The sequence below is a fragment of the Lynx rufus genome, unplaced genomic scaffold (assembly GCF_022079265.1).
Source record: "Lynx rufus isolate CCGP_SWC_20201006 ecotype Redwood Valley unplaced genomic scaffold, mLynRuf1.p SCAF_16, whole genome shotgun sequence".
In the NCBI taxonomy this organism is placed as follows: Eukaryota; Metazoa; Chordata; class Mammalia; order Carnivora; family Felidae; genus Lynx; species Lynx rufus.
The window spans coordinates 12,188,444-12,211,171 of NW_025814830.1; the positions used below are offsets into that span (position 1 = coordinate 12,188,444).

Genomic DNA, 22,728 nt, shown 5'->3' on the forward strand with positions numbered 1-22,728 from the left:
ATTTACTAGATAATACTGAGCTGGTTTTCAATATGGTTGTACCAGTTAAATTCCTACCAGCAGTTTATAAACATAGTCATCTGTTTTCTCTCTAATACCTTGGCATTTTAATTTTTTTCTCTGCAGATACGAAGGTATATCATATTGTTTTTAAGGTATAAAATACATTACAAAAGTAGAGAAATCAAAGAATATATGACTTGATGAATTTTTTTAAGTAAGCATATTCATTTAACCAGATCCCAAATCAGATTAGGAAATAGAACGTTACCAGCATTCTAGAAGCCTGATTCTTGTTCCACCCATTCACTACTCACCTCTCCCAAATATAACCATTATTCTATCTTCTACAGCCATAGATTAATTTTCCCTGTTCTGGAATTTTATATAAATAGTACCACACAATTTGTGCTTGGCTTTTTTTGTTTAACATTTTATTTCACATGTAATATGAATGTAATATGTAATAATATTATGTAGTATGAATATGCAAGATTCATCCATGTTGCTTCATGTAGTTGTGGGTCATTCATTATTATTGCTGTTTAAAATTACATTGTATGAATAGAACACAATTTATCCATTCCATTATTGATTGGCATTTGAGTTATTTTCAAGATTTCAGATTGGGCCTATTATGAACAAGGCTACTCTGAATATTCTTGTACATGTCTTTTGGTACACATATGAATGCACTCTGTTGGGTATATCCATAAGAGTGCAATATTTGTGTTGTAGGTTATGCATATATTCAGCTTTAAAATACACTGATAGTTTTCCTAAAAGATTTTTATCAATTTACACTCTCACTTCATTGTATGAGAACCGACTTTAGAACAGAAGCTTTGTTAGAAAGAAAAATAGTTTATAATAAAAAGGTCAGTCAACCAGTAAGATATTACACTCCTAAATGTACATACCATTGTAAAATGTTTCAAATATATTTGACAGAACTAAAAGATGTAGTTGGACAAATCACAATCATAGTAGGGGATATTTAGCACTTTTCTCACTTTTCACAGCACTTCTCACTGACAGAACAATCAATATAAAACCAGTAAAGTTGTATAATATTGGAACAGCATAATTGACAAATGACCTACTTGACATATGTGGAACAATGTACCTTACAACTGCAGTATACAATATTTTCAGATGCATGAGACATTTATCTAAACCGATCATATGCTGGACCATAAAGGGAATCTCAATAAATTTTAAAGGACTGAAATAATACTGTATGTTTTCTTTTTAAAATTTTTTAAAAAGTTTATTTACTTTTTTTTTTTTTGAGACAGAGAGAGTGAGTGGGGGAAGGGCAGAGACAGAGAGGGAAACAGAAAATCTCAAGCAGGCTCTGTTCTGTCAGCCTATAGCCCAACATGGGGCTCAGTCCCACAAACCATGAAATCATGACCTGAGCTGAAACCAAGAGTCAGATGCTTAACCAACTGAGCCACCGAGGTGCCCCCATACTGTATGTTTTCTGATCACAGTGGAATTCGGCTAGATGTCAATAACAAAAAGATGCCTAGAAATATCCGCAATATTTGGGATTTAAGCAATGTATTTATAAATAACAAGTGACCCAAAGAAGAAATTGCAATGGAAATTAAAAAATATTGTTAACTGTACGACAATGAAAATATATCACAATGTGTGGTGTTGCTAAAGCTGAACCTGAGGAAAATATATAGATCTGCTAGTAAAGAACATTGAAAAATTAGTGATCTAACTCAAGATGTTAAGAAAAAGTATACTAAAACCCAAAGAAAGCAAAAAATGGGAAATAATAAGAATTAGAGCTCAAATAAAAATTTATGTATATTGAAATACAAAATGAATGTACAATAGAGAAAATTAATAAAGCCAAAAATTTTGTTTTTGGAATTAATAAAACTGATAAACCTCTAGAAAAATGTAAAGAAAAAAAAAAGAAAAAGAAATAAGACACAGATTACCAAGTCCGATGGGAGAAAGGCTGAGTTCTCACTTAATTCTTGGTTCATACCTGGGACTTAGTTGCACAATATAAGATGATTAGAACCTGAGCCTGGTGATCATCGTGCTGAGTCCCTTTTTATACTTCATCAGACATGTAAATTTCTGCTTTTAATACAGATTTCTATTGGATGTGATGTGTGTTTAAAGTTTTGCATGGTCTGCAATGTCATCACAGCTCATTGTCCTGTCATGAAGATGTACTGGGCTAGGCTAGGTGTTCTTAAAAAGAACTAAATCTTCCTAATTAATATCACTATTTAATTATTCGGGGTTTAATTTTGTTAATAAAATGTTTATTTCATAGGTGATAATAAGAATTGAGTTTGCAGTGAGCTCTCATTTGGGACATTCAGCTTATTATTTTATCATACCTTATTTCTACTTGGATTTGTGCGTGCCCACTTGTGCCGACTAACTGTGAAGTACCCTCTATCCAGGGTTATTGTGTGAGGCCACAGGTGTGATGGGTCCTTCCTGGTTTCAGTACAGTTTTTCCTATTTCGTTTTTTGGAAGGTGGGAGGGGCAGAGGGAGAAAGAGAGAGAATCTTAAGCAGGCTCCATGCCCAGCGTGGAGTGCGATATGGGGCTCCATCTCACAACTATGAAATCATGACCTGAGCCAGAATTATGAGTCAGTCACTCAACTGACTGAATCACCTAGGCACCCCAGTTTTTCCTATTTCTAAGGCTGTTTTTTTTCAAAGTTCCTTGAGTCTATACTTTTCAGATTATATAGGTGGAAACAAGCACTTATACCAGAAATATGAATAATAAGATGAGAAAGAATACACATACCTATAATCACTCACTAATTATGGCTAGTTAAAAATTTTTTTATTCACTCTCTTTTGTGCACTTTATATTTTTCTCTCACATGTTATTATGGACTTAAAGCATTTTCAATGTTTTAATCAACTGTTGGTTGTAGTAGACTCCATCATAATACAAGGAGGAGTGGCAGGAGAGGTATTCATAGTATATTGTATAAATTTTCACTATGTGGCCAAAGAGGGCCCCCTTTAGGAGTCTTTTTTATTTAACTTTTATTTATTAAGTAATCTCTACCTGCAATGTAGGGTTTGAACCCCCAACCCTGAGATCAAGAGTTGCATGCTCTACTGATGGAGCCAGCCAGGCTCCCCTTAGGAGACTCTTAAAGGGAATCCTTTCAGCAGAGCACCTGATACTTTGAGAGTATCATCTTTTGGCAACAGCAGCAGCAGCAGCAGAACCTGCCAATTTTTTTTCTGTTCTAAGACATGGAGTCAGCTACTATTCAGGAACCCTCTTTTCTTTTTTCTTCACTTCTCTCCTTTCCTACTTGGAATTGAATAAAAGACCAATGCAAAAGACTCTCTTATACCTGAGAGTTTATGTTGAGCAAAAGTGCTGCTATTGTTGGGCTACTTTAAGTGGCGCCAGAGCTCAAAAGTTTTTTTAAGGTTTAGTTAGTGTTCACATTGATTTTTTTTTTTTTGGCTTTCTTGTGGTAAGTCATTTTTTCAACCTTCAAAACTTTCTCATACTTTGATAGATTATTGGGGGCAAGGGGTTAGCAGTTAATTGAGGAAGTAATTAAATTTGAGATATTTCCCCAAGAAATGTCTATTAAGGAATAGAATTTTTATTAAAATTTTTTTAAATGTTTATTTATTTTTGAAGGAGAGAGAGAGAGAGAGAGAGAGAGAGAGAGAGAGAGAGAGACAGTGTGATGGGGGAGGGGCAGAGAGAGAGGAGACACAGAATCGGAAGCAGGCTCCAGGCTCTGAGCTGTCAGCACAGAGCCTGACACGGGGCTGGAACTCACAAACTGCAAGATCATGACCTGAGCCGAAGTCGGACGCTTAACCGACTGAGCCACCCAGGTGCCCCAAAATTTGCTTTTTTAAAATAATCAAACAAGGGGCGCCTGGGTGGCGCAGTCGGTTAAGCGTCCGACTTCAGTCAGGTCACGATCTCGCGGTCCGTGAGTTCGAGCCCCGCGTCAGGCTCTGGGCTGATGGCTCAGAGCCTGGAGCCTGTTTCCGATTCTGTGTCTCCCTCTCTCTCTGCCCCTCCCCCGTTCATGCTCTGTCTCTCTCTGTCCCAAAAATAAATAAACGTTGAAAAAAAAATTAAAAAAAAAATAAAATGATCAAACAAGACTTAAATTTTATATTCGGGTGGGCACCTTCTTCCTCAGGAAAGGAGCTATGGGCACAACAGGTATGTGCCCCTGTTAAATATTAGCTTCATTACACAGTGATTGAAAATTCCAATGGTGACTCTGTGATTTCATAAGACTATTAACTTTCCTTATGACTCTATTTACCTAAAAATTAGCAGTCACAGGAGTAGGAGAGTTAGAATACAGATAGTATTTTTTCAAGATTAGCACTCAGTGTTTTGAGCAGGTTTACTCTGGATTAAAGTAATATGGGTTGTACAGGTGAAAAAATGAACTGAATGCCTGGAGTTTACTAAAGAGAATCGAGATTAGTGTCAGTCTCCCCAGTTTTATTGGGCCTATGCCCTTTCTGTCTTGATTACTTCCATCATCCCTTCTCCCAGCCAAAACCATGCAAAGATGTGCTGGTTCCCCTGTCCCATCAGCCATTCAGAATATTCATACCACCCTCAATTTCCTTGTCCTTAATAGGAAATAGAGTTATTGCCTCTTCCAACATGAATGGGAATGCCTTGGGGAAAGTAATGGACTGTCGTGGAAATTACATTAGGAAAGCATTCTAAAGAACTGGGTTCTTTTTTTTTTTTTTTCAATATATGAAATTTATTGTCAAATTGGTTTCCATACAACACCCAGTGCTCATCCCAAAAGGTGCCCTCCTCAATACCCATCACCCACCCTTCCCTCCCTCCCACCCCCCATCAACCCTCAGTTTGTTCTCAGTTTCAAGAACTGGGTTCTTAAAAGCTAACTTCACTCAGCATCTTTAGTCATAAGGAAAATGTAAATTAAAACCACAGTGAGATGCCACTTCATAGCTACAAGGATGCCTATGATGAAAAAGAGATAATAACAAGATGAAGATTTTGAGAAATTGCTGGTGGAATGCAACATGGTTCAACTTCTTTAGAAAACAGTTTGGCAGTTCTTCAAAAAGTTAAACAGTTGCCATATGATTTAGCAGTCCCATTTCTAGGTATATACTCAAGAGAACTGAAAACATTTATTCACACAAAAACTTGTCCATGAATGTTCATAGCAGCATTACTCACTATAGCCAAAAAGTGGAAATAATCCAAATGCCCATCAATTGATGAATTCATAAACAAAATGTGATATAGCCATACAATGGAATATTATTCAGCAATAAAAAGGCATGAAGTTCTGATAACATTCTATAACATGGATATAAAAACATGCTAAATGAAAGAATCGAGTCACAAGAGGCCACATATCATATGGTTCCATTTATATGAAATGTCTAGAATAGGCAAGTCCATTGAGGCAGAAAGTAGATTGGTGTTTGCTTAGGGCTGATGAAGGAGGGGAAAATGGAGACTGTAAATGGGGTTTCTTTTAGGGGAAATGAAGATGTTCTAAAATTAGATTGTGGTGATATACTAAAAGACATAGAATTTAAGTTTTTTAAATGATTGACTTAATACAGTATGTTGAAGATTATCTCAATAAAACTATTAAAACAAAAATCACAGCTAACCTGAAATTAGTGGAGGAGAGTCTGGATTGGCTATGACTTGATAATTATTGAAGCTAATGGGTATATGGAGGGTTTTCATACTATTTAAACTCTACTTTTGTGTATGTTTGGAAACTTCTGTATTAAAAAGTTAAAAAAAAAAAACCCTCCAGAAATCATTATTGTGCTATATGCTAACTTGGATTAAATTAAAAATTAAAGTTAAAAGAAAAAAAAAAAGCAAAACTAACTTAAGGCCTAATGGTGAAATACCAGAAATATTCACAATAAAATCAGGGAGAAAGCAATTTCAGCAGTTATTATTTAACCTTTTTTGTTTTTTTCCTAAATCCATTAGAAAACTAGTACTCCATAGGAAATAACTAAAACACAATTGCTTTATTTTTTTCCTATAACTTCTAGTATCACGCTTCTCTAGGCCAGTTCATTTTCTGCCTATGGATAAGTGTTTCATTTATGGTTGGATAATAAACAGTCCTCTGGTTTCTTTCAGTCCAAAAATGGGTCTCATTTTAGTAATTAGAATGTTCATTTCACTGTACTAATCAATGCTGTGAACTTTTAAAAAAATTTAACCTCTTGGGGTGCCTGAGTAGCTTGGTTAAGCGTCTGACTCTTGATTTTGGCTCAGATCAAGATCTCATGGTTCATGAGATTGAGCCCTACCTCTTGGGGCTCCTCATGAGGCTCTGCGTGGAGTCTGCTTAAGATTCTCTCTCTCTCCCTCTCTTTCTTCCCCTCCCCTGCTAGCACATGTGCTCTCACTCTCTCTCTCAAAAAAAATAAAGATAAAACTTTAACCTCATGGCTCCTTGAACTGGAAGCTTCCAGTGAAAAAGCTTGATGATTGCTTCTCTTTTTCCTCTGTCACACTAGACAACTCCTTGAAGTAGGAAGCAGCAAAAAGAGAGGAAAAGAAAAATCTTAATTGTATGGATGCTTATTCTCCGTTGCTTTGGGCCATGTTCAGATCTGCCTACTCCTTTTTTTTTTTTGTTTTGTTTTATTTATTTGAGAGAGAGAACACAAGCAGGGGAGGGGCAGAGAGAGAGGGGGACAGAGGATCCAAAGTGGGCTCTGCCCTGACAGGGTGATAGCAGTGAGCCTGATGCAGGGCTTGAAGATCTCTCAAACCACGAAATTTTGACTTGAGCCGAAGTCAGACGCTCAAACAACTGAGCCACCCAGGCACCCCACATCTGCCTACTTCTAAGGAGAGGGCAATGGCTCTACTCCAGGTAGCTGCTTACAGTTCCTACATTCAGGCTTTGGGCATCAGTCCTCCATGGAGGTCTTCTCTAGAGCTGGAAATCCTTTTGGTAGGTTTAGAATAAACCTAGACCTTTGCCCACTCCTACTGTGGGGCCCATATCTAGTCCCAAGAGGGTATCAGGCCCCACAGTCTTTGTGCTTTCTAAACTCTGGAACATAAGGAAAGTTTTCCCAAGAACTCCTGTCACATTCTTCTTGGAACCCTGGTGGCACTTGGGTCCTACTTTTCTGTCCTTGTGAGGTAGGAGAAATAACAGAGCACAGCAGTGCTTTCCAGAAACAGATCTTTCTCTCAAAGACAGCCTTCTCTCATACATGCTCCAATCTCCAAAATACCTTTAGAATAGATGTTGAATGGAACCAAAGGCACACAATCAGTTTGCAGCCAGCTCCTTTTGCAGGACACATAAGATGGCCAGGGTTCTCACTGTGGAATGGAGAGTTTCATGGTCCCTGTTGTCTTGTTCTTCTCCAGGGCTTCTCCTAAACTGGGAATGAGAGAGGCATAGTTTAACATCCTATTACAGACTGAAAACTAGTACAAACAATAAGAGAATTCAAAAAGGTACACAGTCAATATCCAGAAATGAATAGAACTCTGTATACTTAAAAATAGATGGAAGATACATTGGAAAAAGTATAACAATAAGTAAATAATAATGTATATGTACAACATATTTATATATAACAGTAAATATAGGGGTGCCTATAACATAATAAATATAGGGGCTCAGTTGGTTAAGCATCTGACTTCAGCTGAGGTCATGATCTCGCAGTCCGTGAGTTCGAGCCCTGCGTCAGGCTTTGTGCTGACAGCTCAGAGCCTGGAGCCTGCTTCAGATTCCGTGTCTCCCTCTCTCTCTGACCCTCCCCCATTCATGCTGTGTCTCTCTCTGTCTCAAAAATAAATGAACGTTAAAAAAATCCATAAAAGACAGATTCTATGTGACCCCTGGGTGTCTCAACTTGTTAAGCATCCAACTTTGGCTCAGGTCATAATCTCACAGTTGATGGGTTTGAGTCCCACGCTGGGCTCTGTGCTGACAGCTCAGAGCCTGGAGCCTACTTCAAATACTGTGTCTCCCTCTCTCCTGCCCCTTCCTTGCTTGTGCTCTCTCTTTCTCAAAAATAAATAAACTTATAAAAAAAAAGATTCTCTCTCTGCCCCTCTTCCCCACCTGCACACGTTCTCTAAAAAAATTAAAAAATAAATATAAATAGGGGCGCCTGGGTGGCTCAGTTGGTTGAGCGTCCGACTTTGGCTCAGGTCATGATCTTATGGTTCGTGACTTCAAGCCCCACATCGGGCTCTGTGCTGATGGCTCAGAGCCTGGAGCCTGTTTGGGATTCTGTGTCTCCCTCTCTCTGCCCCTCCCCTGCTCCTGCTCTCTCTCTGTCTCTCAAAAATAAATAAATGTTAAAACATTAAAAAATAATAATAATAAATAAATATAAATAAAAATTTAAAAATAACCCCTCATTACTCATCTCTTACAAAAGTTTCGTGATATTCTGACTTACTTTCCCATATGAGCATAAATCATTTTAAAAAAAAGGTACTGGTATTTTTCTTGGGGCTGCATAAAATGAATACGTTAACTTTAAGGAGTTTTGACACCTTTATGATTTTGAGTCTTGCTATCCTAGAACACGGAATACTTTTCAGTTTATTCAAGTCAATGTTTGTGTCCTTCAGGAACAATGAAGTTTTCTCCATATGTATCATGCTCACTTCTTTTTCAGATATTCCTGGGTATTTTATACTATTTTTGTGCCTGCTATTAATTATATGTATACATTGTAAGTATAGTAATTAATGCACATGTAATATAATAATTATAAGTATATAAATTAACGAACACAATATTTATCTAAAATTACATATTTATATTATAATGTTTATTTATTTTTGAGAGAGAGAGAGAGCGAGCGGCAGAGGGGCAGAGAGAGAGGGAGACATAGAATCTGAAGCAGGCTCCAGACTCCAAACCATCAGCACAGAGCCCGACATGGGGCTCAAACTCACAAACTGAGATCATGACCTGAGCCAAAGTTGGATGCTCAACTGACTGAGCCACCCAGGCGCCCTTTTTATGGATTTTTTAAAAAAAAGTTTATGGGGGCGCCTGGGTGGCGCAGTCGGTTAAGCGTCCGACTTCAGCCAGGTCACGATCTCGCGGTCCGTGAGTTCGAGCCCCGCGTCAGGCTCTGGGCTGATGGCTCGGAGCCTGGAGCCTGTTTCCGATTCTGTGTCTCCCTCTCTCTCTGCCCCTCCCCCGTTCATGCTCTGTCTCTCTCTGTCCCAAAAATAAAAAATAAACGTTGAAAAAAAAAAAAAAAAAGTTTATGTATTTTGAGAGAGAGAGCATGAGCTGAGGGCAGGCAGAGATAGAGGGAGAGAGAAAATCACAAACAGGCTCCATGCTATCAGTGCAGAGCTCGACATGGGGCTCAGTCTCACCAATTGTGAGATCATGACCTGAGCTGAAATCAAGAGTAGGATGCTTAACTGACTGAGGCACCCATATGCCCCCATTTATTTTTAATCTAGACAGTCTGGCTTCAGGGTGTCCAAGGTTTTTTGTTTTTTAAAGACTTTATTTTTTTAGAGCAGTTTTAGGCTTATAATAAAATCAAGAGGAAGGTACAGAGTTTTCCCACATATGCCCAAAGCCTCCTCGTTCATTATCAACATCCCCCACCAAGTACATTTAGTACAACTGACGAACCTACACTGACACCCCATGATCATCCAAAGTTCATAGTTCAGATTATGGTTCATTCTTATACTTCTGTGGGTTAGGACAAATGCATAATGACATGTATCCATCATTATAGTATCATACAGAGTGTTTCAGTGCCCTCCAAGTCTTCTGTGCTCTACTTATTCATCCCTCCCCCAGTCCCTGGAAACCACTGTTCTTTTTGCTATCTCCATAGTTTTGCTTTTTCCAGATTGTTATATAGTGTGATTCATACTGTAGCAGGATTCTTGCACAGAGTCGTGACACTGAGGCTTTTCTTTCCAGGAAGCAACTTTACTCCTGCAGGCACTGCTCAGTTGGGTTCATATCCAAAGAACTGAGCCCCAAATGCCACGTGCCGCAGTTGTTTAATATATTTTTACTTCTTTGTCTCCCATATATGGTAACACACAAACATGTAGTCTGATTAAGTGGTCTCATGTTACAAGGTCATTAGGGATGTTGTGAAGTACAGGAATAGCAAGATTGCCTTGAGGGTTTTTTTTTCTTTCCTTAGGAAGGGGACCTACCACAATACAGTCTGAGCCATTTTTCATATTGGCTTCTTTTACTTAGTAATATGCATCTAAGCTGCCTTTATATCTTTTCATGGCTCTATAGCTCACTTCCTTTTATAACTGAATGATACTCTGTTGTCTGGATATGCCACAGTTTATTTAACCATTCACCTACTAAAGGTTCCAAGTTTTGGGAATTAGTAATCAAGCTGCTATAAATATCTGTGTGCAAGTCTTTGTGTGGACATAAGTTTTCAGCTCCTTTGGGTAAATATTATGAAGCGTGATTGCTGGATCATATGATAAGAGGATGTTTAGTTTTGTTAGAAACTGTCAAACTGTCTTACAAAGTGGCTGTACCATTTTACGTTCCCACCAGCAATGAATGAGAGTTCCTGTTGCTCCTCACCAGCATTTGGTGTTATCAGTGTTCTGGATTTTGGCCATTCTAATAGGTATGTAATGGAAGCAGCCTTTTATTGAGACATATTTTTAAATTACACGACATAGTTTTTAAATTATAGTAAATAGAGAGTGTGATGCTGGCCAAAGAATAAGGATGGATCACTGAATCAAAATAGAACCACAAATAAATCCAAACGTGTCATCTATAATAATGGCATAGCATTTAAATCAATGCTGTAGTCACCTGCTGTAAGGCTCACTTTTCCCCCTCCTTGTTTCAACATATCTGAAGTCAGGATATATCTTATACAGTTTTTTTTTTTCTTTCTTAGTGGCATAGAAAATAATAGTGAATTTTAAGTCAGATATATTATTCACATGTGACTTTGATACACTTGGGTAGCCAGCCTCTTCTGTGAGAGAAATTAAGTAGGATTCTTAACTGATATATCATAAATTTATAATCTTATACTGTAGTCTTTTATTAAATAATATTATACCAAAATAAAATAATAGTTGATTAAAGACCAAAGTGTTGAAAAAGCGTTAAAAAAAAGGAGTTAAAAAAATTTTTTTTTATGTTTTCTTTTTGAGAGACAGAGAGACAGAGCACAAGTGGGGACAGAGAGAGAGAAGGAGACACAGAATCTGAAGCAGGCTCTAGGCTCTGAGCTGTCAGCACAGAGCCCAATGAGGGGCTTGAACTCACGAACTGTGAGATCATGACCTGGGCCCAAGTCGGATGCTTAACTGGCTGAGCCACCCAGGTGCTCCTAAAAAAGAGAAGTTTATATAAATATGCATAAGTCAGAAAAATTTTCTTACCCAAAAGCTATGAAAGTTGACACTTTGACTGTTTTGCATGATAAAAACACATAAGCAAAATTAATTGTTTTTTTAAGAGCTATAGGGGAAGAATGAGGAGTGCCTTTGTGTATGGTGGGGGTGGGGGGTTGTCTTGGGAAGGTGGAAGTTGACAGACTATCTTGGGCTTGGGAAGTAAGAAGACTTGATTAGGTAAGTCTTAGTCCTTCTGATTGAAGCATGCTGTGTTCTTGGCCAAACAGTATCATTTGGGTAAATGTGCCTGGGGACCTGAGTGAGGGCTGCAGAGGAGGGATCTGCTCAGGCAGGTCACAGCAGCTGTGTCTTGGATTCAGAGCAACATCACTGAGGTGGGACAAAGTCTGGCCTGAATCATGTGGCTGAGGCAAGAACCTGGGTTAATTGGATGAAGGAGAGGAAATCTCAGTCTATATTCCTTTGAATCCACTAGCCAGGATCTATCATACTGTAGCTAAAGCCTGGGGCTTCTGGGATTGAAGGAGTCGGATTTATCCCATACTCCCACTAACCACAGTTTTAAGACCCAGAGTAGTCAACTGAAAGCTGGAAAGCCAGTGTGATTTCTACAGCATTCTTTGCTTCCCCAGCTCTGCTTTCTCAAAACACTATCCTTTCTCAGGAAAACAGCCCCAAGGAGAACTGATCCTCTCCTGCAATACTGAAAGAAAGCCATGGCCCAGGTAAGTTGATGCTTTTTCTTTCCTGACATTTAGTTTCAAATAAAAAAAGAATGTTTTAATGGTCATGTATTTGTTTTCCTACTCCTGACATTTCTAGCTATCAGGTTTGCCCTTCAGGATCCTTGGTCCCCTTTTCTCCTCAGTCTAACCAGATAATCCTTTACCATTCTTTATTTTTTTTTAATAATTTTTTTAACATTTATTTTTTGAGAGACAGACAGAGACAGCACGTAAGTAGGGGAGGGCAGAGAGAGAGGGAGACACAGAATCTGAAGCAGGCTTCAGGCTCTGAACTGTCAGCACAGAGACTGATGCAGGGCTCAAACCCACAAACCATGAGATCATGACCTAGGCTGAAGTCAGACGCTTAACCAACTGAGCCACCCAGGTGTCCCAGTCCTTTACCATTATTTTTTAATTTTTTAAAATGTTTATTTATTTTTGAGAGAGAGAGAGACAGAGTGTGAACAGGGGAGGAGCAGAGAGAGAGGGAGACACAGAATCTGAAGCAGGCTCCAGGCTCTGAGCTGTCAGCACAGAGCCCAACATGTGGCTCCAACTCAAAAACCACGAGATCATGACCCCAGTCAAAGTCAGATGCTTAACCAACTGAGCCACCCAGGTGCCCCACCAATCCTTTACCATTCTTTTTTTTTTTAATTTTTTTTTTTCAACGTTTATTTATTTTTGGGACAGAGAGACAGAGCATGAATGGGGGAGGGGCAGAGAGAGAGGGAGACACAGAATCGGAAACAGGCTCCAGGCTCTGAGCCATCAGCCCAGAGCCTGACGCGGGGCTCGAACTCACGGACCGTGAGATCGTGACCTGGCTGAAGTCGGACGCTTAACCGACTGCGCCACCCAGGCGCCCCAATCCTTTACCATTCTTTTTTAATTTTTAATTTTTTTTTTCAACGTTTATTTATTTTTGGGACAGAGAGAGACAGAGCATGAACGGGGGAGGGGCAGAGAGAGAGGGAGACACAGAATCGGAAACAGGCTCCAGGCTCTGAGCCGTCAGCCCAGAGCCCGACGCGGGGCTCGAACTCCCGGACCGCGAGATCGTGACCTGGCTGAAGTCGGACGCTTAACCGACTGCGCCACCCAGGCGCCCCTACCATTCTTAAGTGCCCCCTATTTTTAATTTTTTGAGGAACTTCCATACTGTTTTCCACAGTGACTACACCAGTTTGCATTTCTACCAACAGTGCAAGAGAGTTCCTTGTTCTCCATATCCTTGTCAACACTTGTGATTTTTTTGTTTTTGATTATAGCCATTCTCACAGGTGTGAGGTGATATCTTATTGTAGTATTGATTTGCATTTCCTTGATGATGAGTGATGTTGAGCATCTCTTCAATGTGTCTGTTGGTCATTTGTATGTCATCTTTGGAGAAATGTCTGTTCATATCTTCTGCCCACTTTTTAACTGGATTATTTGTTTTTTGGGGTATTGAGTCAGATCAGTTCTTTATATATTTTGGATACTAACCCTTTATCGGATAGGTCATTTGCAAATATCTTTTCCCATTACATAGGTTGTCTTTTAGTTTTGCTGATTGTTTCCTTTGCCGTGCAGAAGATTTTTATCTTGATAAGGTCCCAATAGTTCATTTTTGCTTTTGTTTCCCTTGCCTCAGGAGACATATCTAAAAAGATGTTGTTTCAGCTGATGTTAGAGAAATTACTACTGTATTTTTTTCTAGGAATTTTATGGTTTCAGATCTCACATTTAAGTCTTTTTAAATTTTTTTTTCAACGTTTTTTATTTATTTTGGGACAGAGAGAGACAGAGCATGAACGGGGGAGGGGCAGAGAGAGAGGGAGACACAGAATCGGAAACAGGCTCCAGGCTCCGAGCCATCAGCCCAGAGCCTGATGCGGGGCTCGAACTCACGGACTGCGAGATCGTGACTTGGCTGAAGTCGGACGCTTAACCGACTGCGCCACCCAGGCGCCCCTCACATTTAAGTCTTTAATCCATTTTGAGTTTATTTTTGTGCATGGCGTAAGAAAGTGATCTAGTTTCATTCTTTTGCATGTTGCTGTCTAGTTTTCCCAGCACCATTTGTTGAAGAGACTGTCTTTTTCCCATTGGATATTCTTGCCTCCTTTGTCATAGATTAATTGACTATACAATTATTGGTTTATTTCTTGGCTTTCTGTTCTGTTCCATTAATCTATGTGTCTATTTTTGTGCCAGTACTATACTGTTTTGATTACTACAGTTCTGCAATATAACTTGAAGTCTGGAATTGTGATACCTGCATTTTTTTTTTCCTTTTCAAGATTGTTTTGGCTAGCTATTCAGGGTCTTTGGTGGTTTCATACACATTTTAGGAGTGTTCTAGTTCTGTGAAAAATGCTGTTGGTATTTTGATAGGGTTTGCATAAATCTGTAGATTGCTTTGGATATTATAGACATTTTAACAATATTTGTTCTTCCAGCCCATGAGCATGGAATGTCTTTTCCATTTGTTTTTATTTTCTTCGATTTCTTTCATTAGTGTTTTATAGTTTTAGAGTATGGGTCTTTCACCTCTTGTTTATTCCTAGATTTTTTTTTTTTAAAGATTGTGTTTTTTTTAAGTAATCTCTACACCCAATGTGGAGCTCAAACTTACAACCCCGACATCAAGAGTCCCATGCTCTACTGACTGAGCCAGCCAGGCACCCCCAAATATTTTATTATAAAATAAACTGATTACTCTTGCATCTATTTTTAAGATCCTAAAAGATAATGATTGAGTGATACCAATGTAATTGCTCATTTTCTTTACCCCACAATACAAATGCAGTAGCCTCTGAATTGTCTCCCTTATTACACAAGTAATACATATGTTTATTGTTTCAGGGCTCAGTGGTGTTCAGTGATGTGTCTGTAGACTTCTCGCAGGAGGAGTGGGAGTGCCTGGACTCTGGTCAGAGGGACTTGTACAGAGATGTGATGTTGGAGAACTATAGCAATCTGCTGTCAATGGGTAAGGGCTCCTATACCAGTAATTTAGAGTTCTCTGGAATGTTTCTTTTCCACAGTGAATTTCCCAGCTGCTTTTCAAGTTACCAGCTGAATTTCTGCTCCCTATCCCAAAAAAATGGTTTGAGCTGCAATGAAAAGGAAGAGTTGGAAGTGGGCAACTGCAGTGACTGTGGCTGAAGCGTCATCCTTTTTCTCTGGCTGTTCCTGTAGTGGCATCTCTTCTTTGGTCATCAAGGGACTGGATCTGATTTCTGGATCTGGTTTACCCACCGCATAACCATGTTCCATATCTTTTCTTGTGAGCAGGATTTTACATTCCTAAGCCTCAAGTCATCTCCTTATTGGAACAAGGGAAAGAGCCCTGGATGGTTGGCAGAGAGCTGACAAAAGGCCTATGTTCAGGTGAGTGAGAAATGATTGGGCAGGAGCAAGGCACTACAGCTGATCCGTAAAGGAATAGCACCCTTGGGTGTTATCTAGACTTGTGGGGAAAAAGTAAGTCCTTTTATCATGAGTTTACAAATGACCTGTTTCATTCCTTCTCTCACTTACTACTCTTTCTACTACTTTTTGCCGACACCCCTCGTAACTTCAGGTAGAAGGTGCCCTTTACTTCCCCTCCAGTAAAACTCTTACCTGTATTTTAGAATCAGTTTCTTGCTAGCTTTTCTTCCTCTTGGACTCCTCTAAATGTTTTCTGTTACCACCCCCCCAAAAAACATGTGTGTGTATGTGCACTGCCCCTCCTCCAAGTACTTGTCTTCATTAATATTACTTGTTAGTGACTTGTTTTATCAGTTTGTTGTGCGTTTTTCCTTTACCCAATGTTTTTCATTTATTAATTTGTGCAAGGGAGTCTGCCAGGTGCTGCAGTTTGCTAATCATGTATGTTACTAAGAAGTGGAGTCAAAAAAGTAGGGCTAAAATATATCCATATAAATCAGAATATCCATAAAAAAGTAGAATCTAGTAAAGAGAATCAGGAAGCTTAGCAGAAAGTCAGAGGCTAAATATGCAGAAGTAGAAAACCCATACTGAGGGGCACCTGCATGGCTCAGTCGGTTAAGCATCCAACTTCAGCTCAGGTCATGATCTCATGGTTGGTGGGTTCGAGCCCCATGTCAGGCTCTGTGCTGACAGCTTGGAGCCTGCAGCTTGCTTAGCTTGCTTCAGATTCTGTGTCTCCCTCTATATCTATCCCTCCCCAACTCCTGTTCTCTCTCTCTCAAAAATAAATAAACATTAGAAAAAATTAAAGAAAAAAAAAGAAAATCCATACTGAAGTAGTAGTTGAGAGTCTCGTATGTGATTGTAGTCACCATCTATGATGGACAGTATTGGGAAAAACAGAAAGGTCTGTGCCTATAATGGAAAGGGAGAGGTGGCAGAGGAAGAGAGATTTAGGATAAAGTGTTACCTTACCTTAAAGGCTCCAGGAGAGCATTACTGTCTCGTAAGCATTGGTCCTTGTGCTGGGATTACAGCACTGAACAAAAAATTCAGAGTTTTGCTCTTCTGAAGCCTATGTCCTATAAGGTGAGAGAGAAAAAAATAGATATATTCATAATGTCAGATGGTGGTAAGTGATATGAAGGGAGGGTAGAGAAGGCCTCTTTGATGAGGTAATATTTTAACCAGGGCCTGAAGAAAGTGAGCGAACAAGTAGTGTAAATATCTGGTAGAAGAGATTTAGGCAGAAGGAAAAGGAAGAACAAAGTCCCTGGGAGCTTTTTTGGCTCCTCCCATTATGGTTGGAGCAGAATAAATAAGCAAAGAGGGACTTGTGTGAAAGGAGATCAGCAAAGTAGCAGGATGTACATGTGTTTGTGTTTGTGTATTAGGTGCAGGTGGGAAGTGGGTATACCTGCAGATGATTTGGGGTGTGGTGGGCCTTGGTACGGGCTTTGAATTCTATTCTGAATGAGATGATTTGAGCAGAGGAGTGACATCATGTTTTTAAAGGATGACTCTAACTCAGAGGTTGCTGATTTTGGATTCTTTTGGATAAAATTTAGGGAGTCCATGAACCTGGATGAAAAGAAAAAATGCATCTTTATATTTAGTATCCTCTAAGTGAAATTTAGCATATCTTCCTATTATGGTGTATGAAACAAACCATAGCAGTATTAGGAGTTCCTATGATTTTGACATGAATGGAAATCACAGATATTTTCATATCATTTTACTGTTGTGGGTTTTTAAAAAATGTTTTTATTTATTTTTGAGACAGAGATAAAGCACAAGCTGGGGAGGGGCAGAGAGAGAGGGAGACAGGAACCAAAGTATGCTCTGCACTGACAGCAGAGAGCCTGATGCAGGGCTTGAACCCATGAGCTGTGAGATCATGACCTGAGCTGAAGTCGGACACTTAGCTGACTAAGCCACCCAGGCGGCCCTGATTTTACTGTTAATGTAGACATAGTGAAAAATCATTTGTGCTCATCAATATTTCAGAATTACTGTAGTACTAGGCTCAGTGCTAGGTCTTACTATTTAAGATATAAAGAAAACTCCAGGCAGAGGGAAGAACCCCTGTGTGGCCCTGCTAGGAGGGGAAAGCTTGGTGTGTTTGAAGAACTGAAAGAAAGCCAGTGTTACTGGGCCCATGAGCAAGCGAGAGAGGAGTGTGAGTCAAGACTGGAGATCATTTAGCCTTTGCCAGTGAGTATGGGGAATTTGGTTTTGAGCAGTGGAAGGCCAGGCCACATTAATTTTGGTTGCTGAATAGATTAAAGAGTCTGAGAACTTGGTGAGGTGATGGGCTGGGAGGCTACTGCAGTGGTCTAAGTAGGAGGTGATTCTGGTTTGGAAGAGGCCATTCATTGGCAGTGGACATAGAAGAGGACAGTTTTAAAAATTACTTAGGAGTTTAACTAGGTGAAAGTTGCTGAAAGATCATATGGGGATAGAAGAAAAAGATTATGCTGGAATGGATTCCTTGTTTCTGGCTTGAGATGGTCCATTAGGCTCCATTTTATTTGCCTAAAATCCCCATTTTGGGTAAAAAATTCTTTCATAATAATAGCTATCAAATACTGAGCACTTTACTCAAAGACATTTACACGCATTATTCCTTACCCTCCCAGTAATCATTAGGTAAGGATTATCTCCCATTTGTAGAAGAGGAGATGGGGACTTAGAAAGATGAAATAATTGCCCAGGAACATACAGTGAGTGGCTGTCAGAGTTGGAATTCCACTCCAGTCAGTTTGCTTCTGGTTCCTGTCATCTTTCCATGACAGTCTTTTTTTTTTTTTAATTTTTAACTTTTATTTATTGTTGAGAAAGAGAGAGAGACAGAGTGTGAGTGGGGGAGGAACAGAGAGAGGGAGACACAGAATCCGAAGTAGGCTTTAGGCTCCAAGCTGTCAGCACAGAGCCCGATGCAGGGCTCAAACCCACGAACCGTGAGATCATAACCTGAGCTAAAGTCGGACGCTTAACCTACTGAGCCACCCAGGTGCCCCACCATGACAGTATTTTGCACTGTCTTCTTTTCTTTCTGTCTGCCTCAAACTTTAGCTGCCTCCTCTGTCAGTCACTGCAGTGGTACATGAGCAAGTCTCTCTCTTCTCACGAGATCAGCACCACAAAACTCCAAGGCAAGCAGTATTTTTACTGAATCACTAGAACACAACATATTCTGAGTCTTCCCTATAGGCTACTCACATCAGTTTAGTTCCAAACCTTAGACTTACTTTAGGTTCTTCTCCCTTGTGGCTAGCCCTCTCTCTTTCAAATTGCGGCCAATATATCCTTACTTCGGAACCTATTCTGTTTCCACCCCAACTGGGAGTGCTGCAGTTCTGATACTAAGTACCCAGAGTTAGCATAGACCCCACAACACAGTAGGGTTGTACTCAAGACTGCCCTCCCTCCCTTTCTTTTTTTTAAGTTTTTTTTTTAAATGTTTATTTATTTATCTTAGAGAGAGAAAGAGCTAGAGCAGGGGAGGGACAGAGAAAGAAAGGGAGAGAGAAAGAATCCCAAGTAGGCCCCATGCTGTCAGTGCAGAGTGTGATGCAGGGCTCGAACTCATTCACTGTGAGATCATGACCTGAGCCAAAACCAAGAGTTGGACGCTTAACCAGCTGAGTCACCCAGGTGCCCCATATCTTTGTTAATTTATTAAAAAAATTTTTTTTATTATAGAGAGAGAGTGAAAGTATGAGCAGGGGAGGGAGAGAGAGAAAGAATCCCAAGCAGACTTCATGCTGAGAGTGGCGCCTGACACAGGGTTCTATCCCATGACCCTGGAATCATGACCTGAGCTGAAGTCAAGAGTTGGATGCTCAACCGGCTGAGCCACCCAGGCACCAAAGACTGCCCTCACTTTAGATGCCAGCTGCAAGTCTTGGGGTTCTTAGAGGCCTACAATTGTGAGCAACTGGCTATAAATTTGGGGATTTCCACGAGTATAATAATTTCCTGCAAGTATAATAATTTGCTATAATGATTCACAGAACTCAGGAAAGCTCTATACTTATAACTGCAGTTTTACTCTGAAGGATACATATTAGGGCAAGGTCTAGTGGGCTTCCAGATGCAGAGGTTCTATGCCCTCTCCCCGTGCAATCAAAGTGTGTCACCTTCCCAGCACATCGAGTGTGTTCACCAACCAGAAAACTCCACTGAGCTTTGGTGTCCAGAGTGTTTTTTAGAGTTTAATTACTTCGGCATGATCGATTGAGTCACTGGCCACTCAGTCTCTGGCTCCTCTCTTATCCCCAGAGGTCAAGTAGCTGAAAGTCCCTACCCTCTAACAACATGCTCGATCCTTCTGGTGACCAGTCCCCATTCTGTAGCTATCTAGGGATCTGCCATGAATCACTTCATTAGCATAGCAAAAAAACCACTCCTATCACTCAGGAAATTCCAAGAGTTTTTTAAGTTCTGGGACAAAGACCAAATTTATTCTTAATGATACCACAGAGCCCAAGAATCTTCCCCTATACGTATTTATTCCTCTTAGGAAATCTTTAATGGAGGTTAGAAAATTATTCACTTTTTGTAATACAGATAGTATGATGGTACACTGTGGTTTCTTTTTTTTTTTTTTTTAATTTTTTTTTCAACGTTTTTATTTATTTTTGGGACAGACAGAGACAGAGCATGAACGGGGGAGGGGCAGAGAGAGAGGGAGACACAGAATCGGAAACAGGCTCCAGGCTCCAAGCCATCAGCCCAGAGCCTGACGCGGGGCTCGAACTCACAGACCGTGAGATCGTGACCTGGCTGAAGTCGGACGCTTAACCGACTGCGCCACCCAGGCGCCCCGTACACTGTGGTTTCTTATACACACATACATCCATGCTTATATAGATGTATATATAATTTGTAATCTCTTAATATGCCCAAGTATTGTATATTTATCATCCTTTCCTTATGATTCTGATCCATATCAATATTTGAGAATCATTGTGGTTTCCTGTTTCTGTAGTCTCTTCCCTCCACATTCTCCATTATATCTCATTAATTTCAATGCATTCTTTTGGTCCATTTTCAGATTAAACAGATATATTTGATAACTGTATGTCATTTACTACCAGATCTTATTTTCACTTTAACTTTTCCATTTCTATTATAAAATTTTAACTTTTCACAAATGGGGGGCAGGGGGAGGAGAATATTTATCATTTCATTTTCTTTCAGATCTGGAATCAATGTGTGAAAACAAGTTATTATCTCTGAAGAAGGAAGTTTATGAAATAGAATCATGCCAGAGGGAGATAATGGGACTTACAAAGCATGGCCTTGAGTACTCCAGTTTTAGAGACATTTTGGAATATAGAAGCCACTTTGAAAAACAACTGGGATATCAAAGTGGGCATTTAAGCCAAGAAATATTCACTCATGAATACATGCCCACATTTATTCAACAGACATTCTTTACTCTACATCAAATAATTAATAATGAAGAAAAGCCCTATGAATGTAAAAAATGTGGAAAGGTTTTTAGTCAGAATTCACAATTTATTCAACATCAGAGAATTCATATTGGTGAAAAATCTTATGAATGTAAGGAGTGTGGGAAATTCTTTAGTTGTGGCTCACATGTTACTCGACACCTGAAAATTCATACTGGTGAAAAACCCTTTGAATGTAAGGAATGTGGAAAGGCCTTCAGTTGTAGCTCATACCTTTCTCAACATCAGAGAATTCATACTGGTAAGAAACCCTATGAGTGCAAGGAATGTGGGAAGGCCTTTAGCTATTGCTCAAATCTTATTGACCATCAGAGAATTCACACTGGTGAAAAACCCTATGAATGTAAAGTATGTGGGAAGGCCTTTACTAAGAGCTCACAACTTTTCCAACATGTGAGAATTCATACAGGTGAGAAACCCTATGAATGTAAGGAATGTGGCAAAGCTTTTACTCAGAGCTCAAAGCTTGTTCAGCATCAGAGAATTCACACTGGTGAAAAACCCTATGAATGCAAGGAATGTGGCAAAGCCTTCAGTAGTGGCTCAGCACTTACTAATCATCAGAGAATTCACACTGGGGAGAAACCCTATGATTGTAAGGAATGTGGGAAAGCTTTTACTCAGAGCTCACAACTTCGTCAACATCAGAGAATCCATGCTGGTGAGAAACCCTTTGAATGTCTTGAATGTGGGAAGGCCTTTACTCAGAACTCACAACTTTTTCAACATCAGAGAATTCATACAGATGAAAAACCATATGAATGTAATGAATGTGGAAAGGCCTTTAATAAATGCTCAAACCTTACACGACATCTGAGAATTCATAGTGGTGAAAAGCCCTATAACTGTAAGGAATGTGGGAAGGCATTTAGTAGTGGCTCAGATCTCATTCGTCATCAGGGAATTCACACTGATGAATAATAAAAGTTAAAGCTCTTGTCACTTTCCTCATATTTTAAATGAAAAGAAATTCATATTTGATAATTACCCTTTCACTATTTTTTATTTTTAAATTTTATTTTATATTTCTTTTTAATCCAGATATATTTCACTCTAAATTATGAATTAAGATTCTAAATTGACATTTGCATATTCTCTGTCCCCCAATCTGTACTAAGGGCAGTTTTTCAATAATTCTTTCCTTCCCCATTATTTTGTTCTGCCTTCTTGGTGACACATTATATTCTTGTTTATATTTGCTTGTAGTTTTTCTTCTCCGATCTATATATTTGTGCTTATACCAATATCACAGTGTTTAAAATTGTGTGACCTTGTTATTTTTTAATTGTGGAATTATATCCTTGGTTTTGAAGTCAGTATTAATCATTTGTTCATGTTACAAATTTATACTTTCTTACATAAAACAGAAAGACAGAAAAACAGAAACTAAAAAGCCAAGATTAATTGTAATCATACCAGTTATAGATGACTACTCTTAAGTTGGTAGAGCAAATCCTACCAGATTTTATTTTTAAAGAAGTCATGGTATACATGTTATCCCTTCACCTGTTTTGATCATGCCAAAAAAATATGGTTGCCATTTCAGTAAATATAGGTTTTTAAAATGATATATATATACTTTATGACTTTTTAAAATGACTTTATTACTCATGTTTTGTTTGCATCTGAACATTTGCAGTTATGAAATCTGCCCTGATTCGTATGGCCAAAAATTTAACTTTGGATA

The 22,728-nt window shown here is 39.2% G+C and overlaps 2 protein-coding genes across 2 annotated transcripts in view; one reads left to right on the forward strand and one right to left on the reverse strand.

Annotated features, from left to right (window-relative positions):
• The window catches only part of LOC124511172 (zinc finger protein 585A), a 333,171-nt gene that overhangs the window by 88,001 nt on the left and 222,442 nt on the right, over positions 1-22,728 (reverse strand). The gene's annotated exons all lie outside the window — the stretch shown is intronic.
• LOC124511191 (zinc finger protein 383-like) overlaps positions 10,618-22,728 on the forward strand; it is a 94,075-nt gene continuing 81,964 nt past the window's right edge. Inside the window, 5 exon segments of the mRNA XM_047078187.1 lie at positions 10,618-10,659; positions 12,075-12,135; positions 14,989-15,115; positions 15,421-15,516; positions 20,767-21,951. Coding sequence (XP_046934143.1) covers positions 12,127-12,135; positions 14,989-15,115; positions 15,421-15,516; positions 20,767-21,951 — 1,417 coding nt within the window. The 5' untranslated portion in view covers positions 10,618-10,659; positions 12,075-12,126.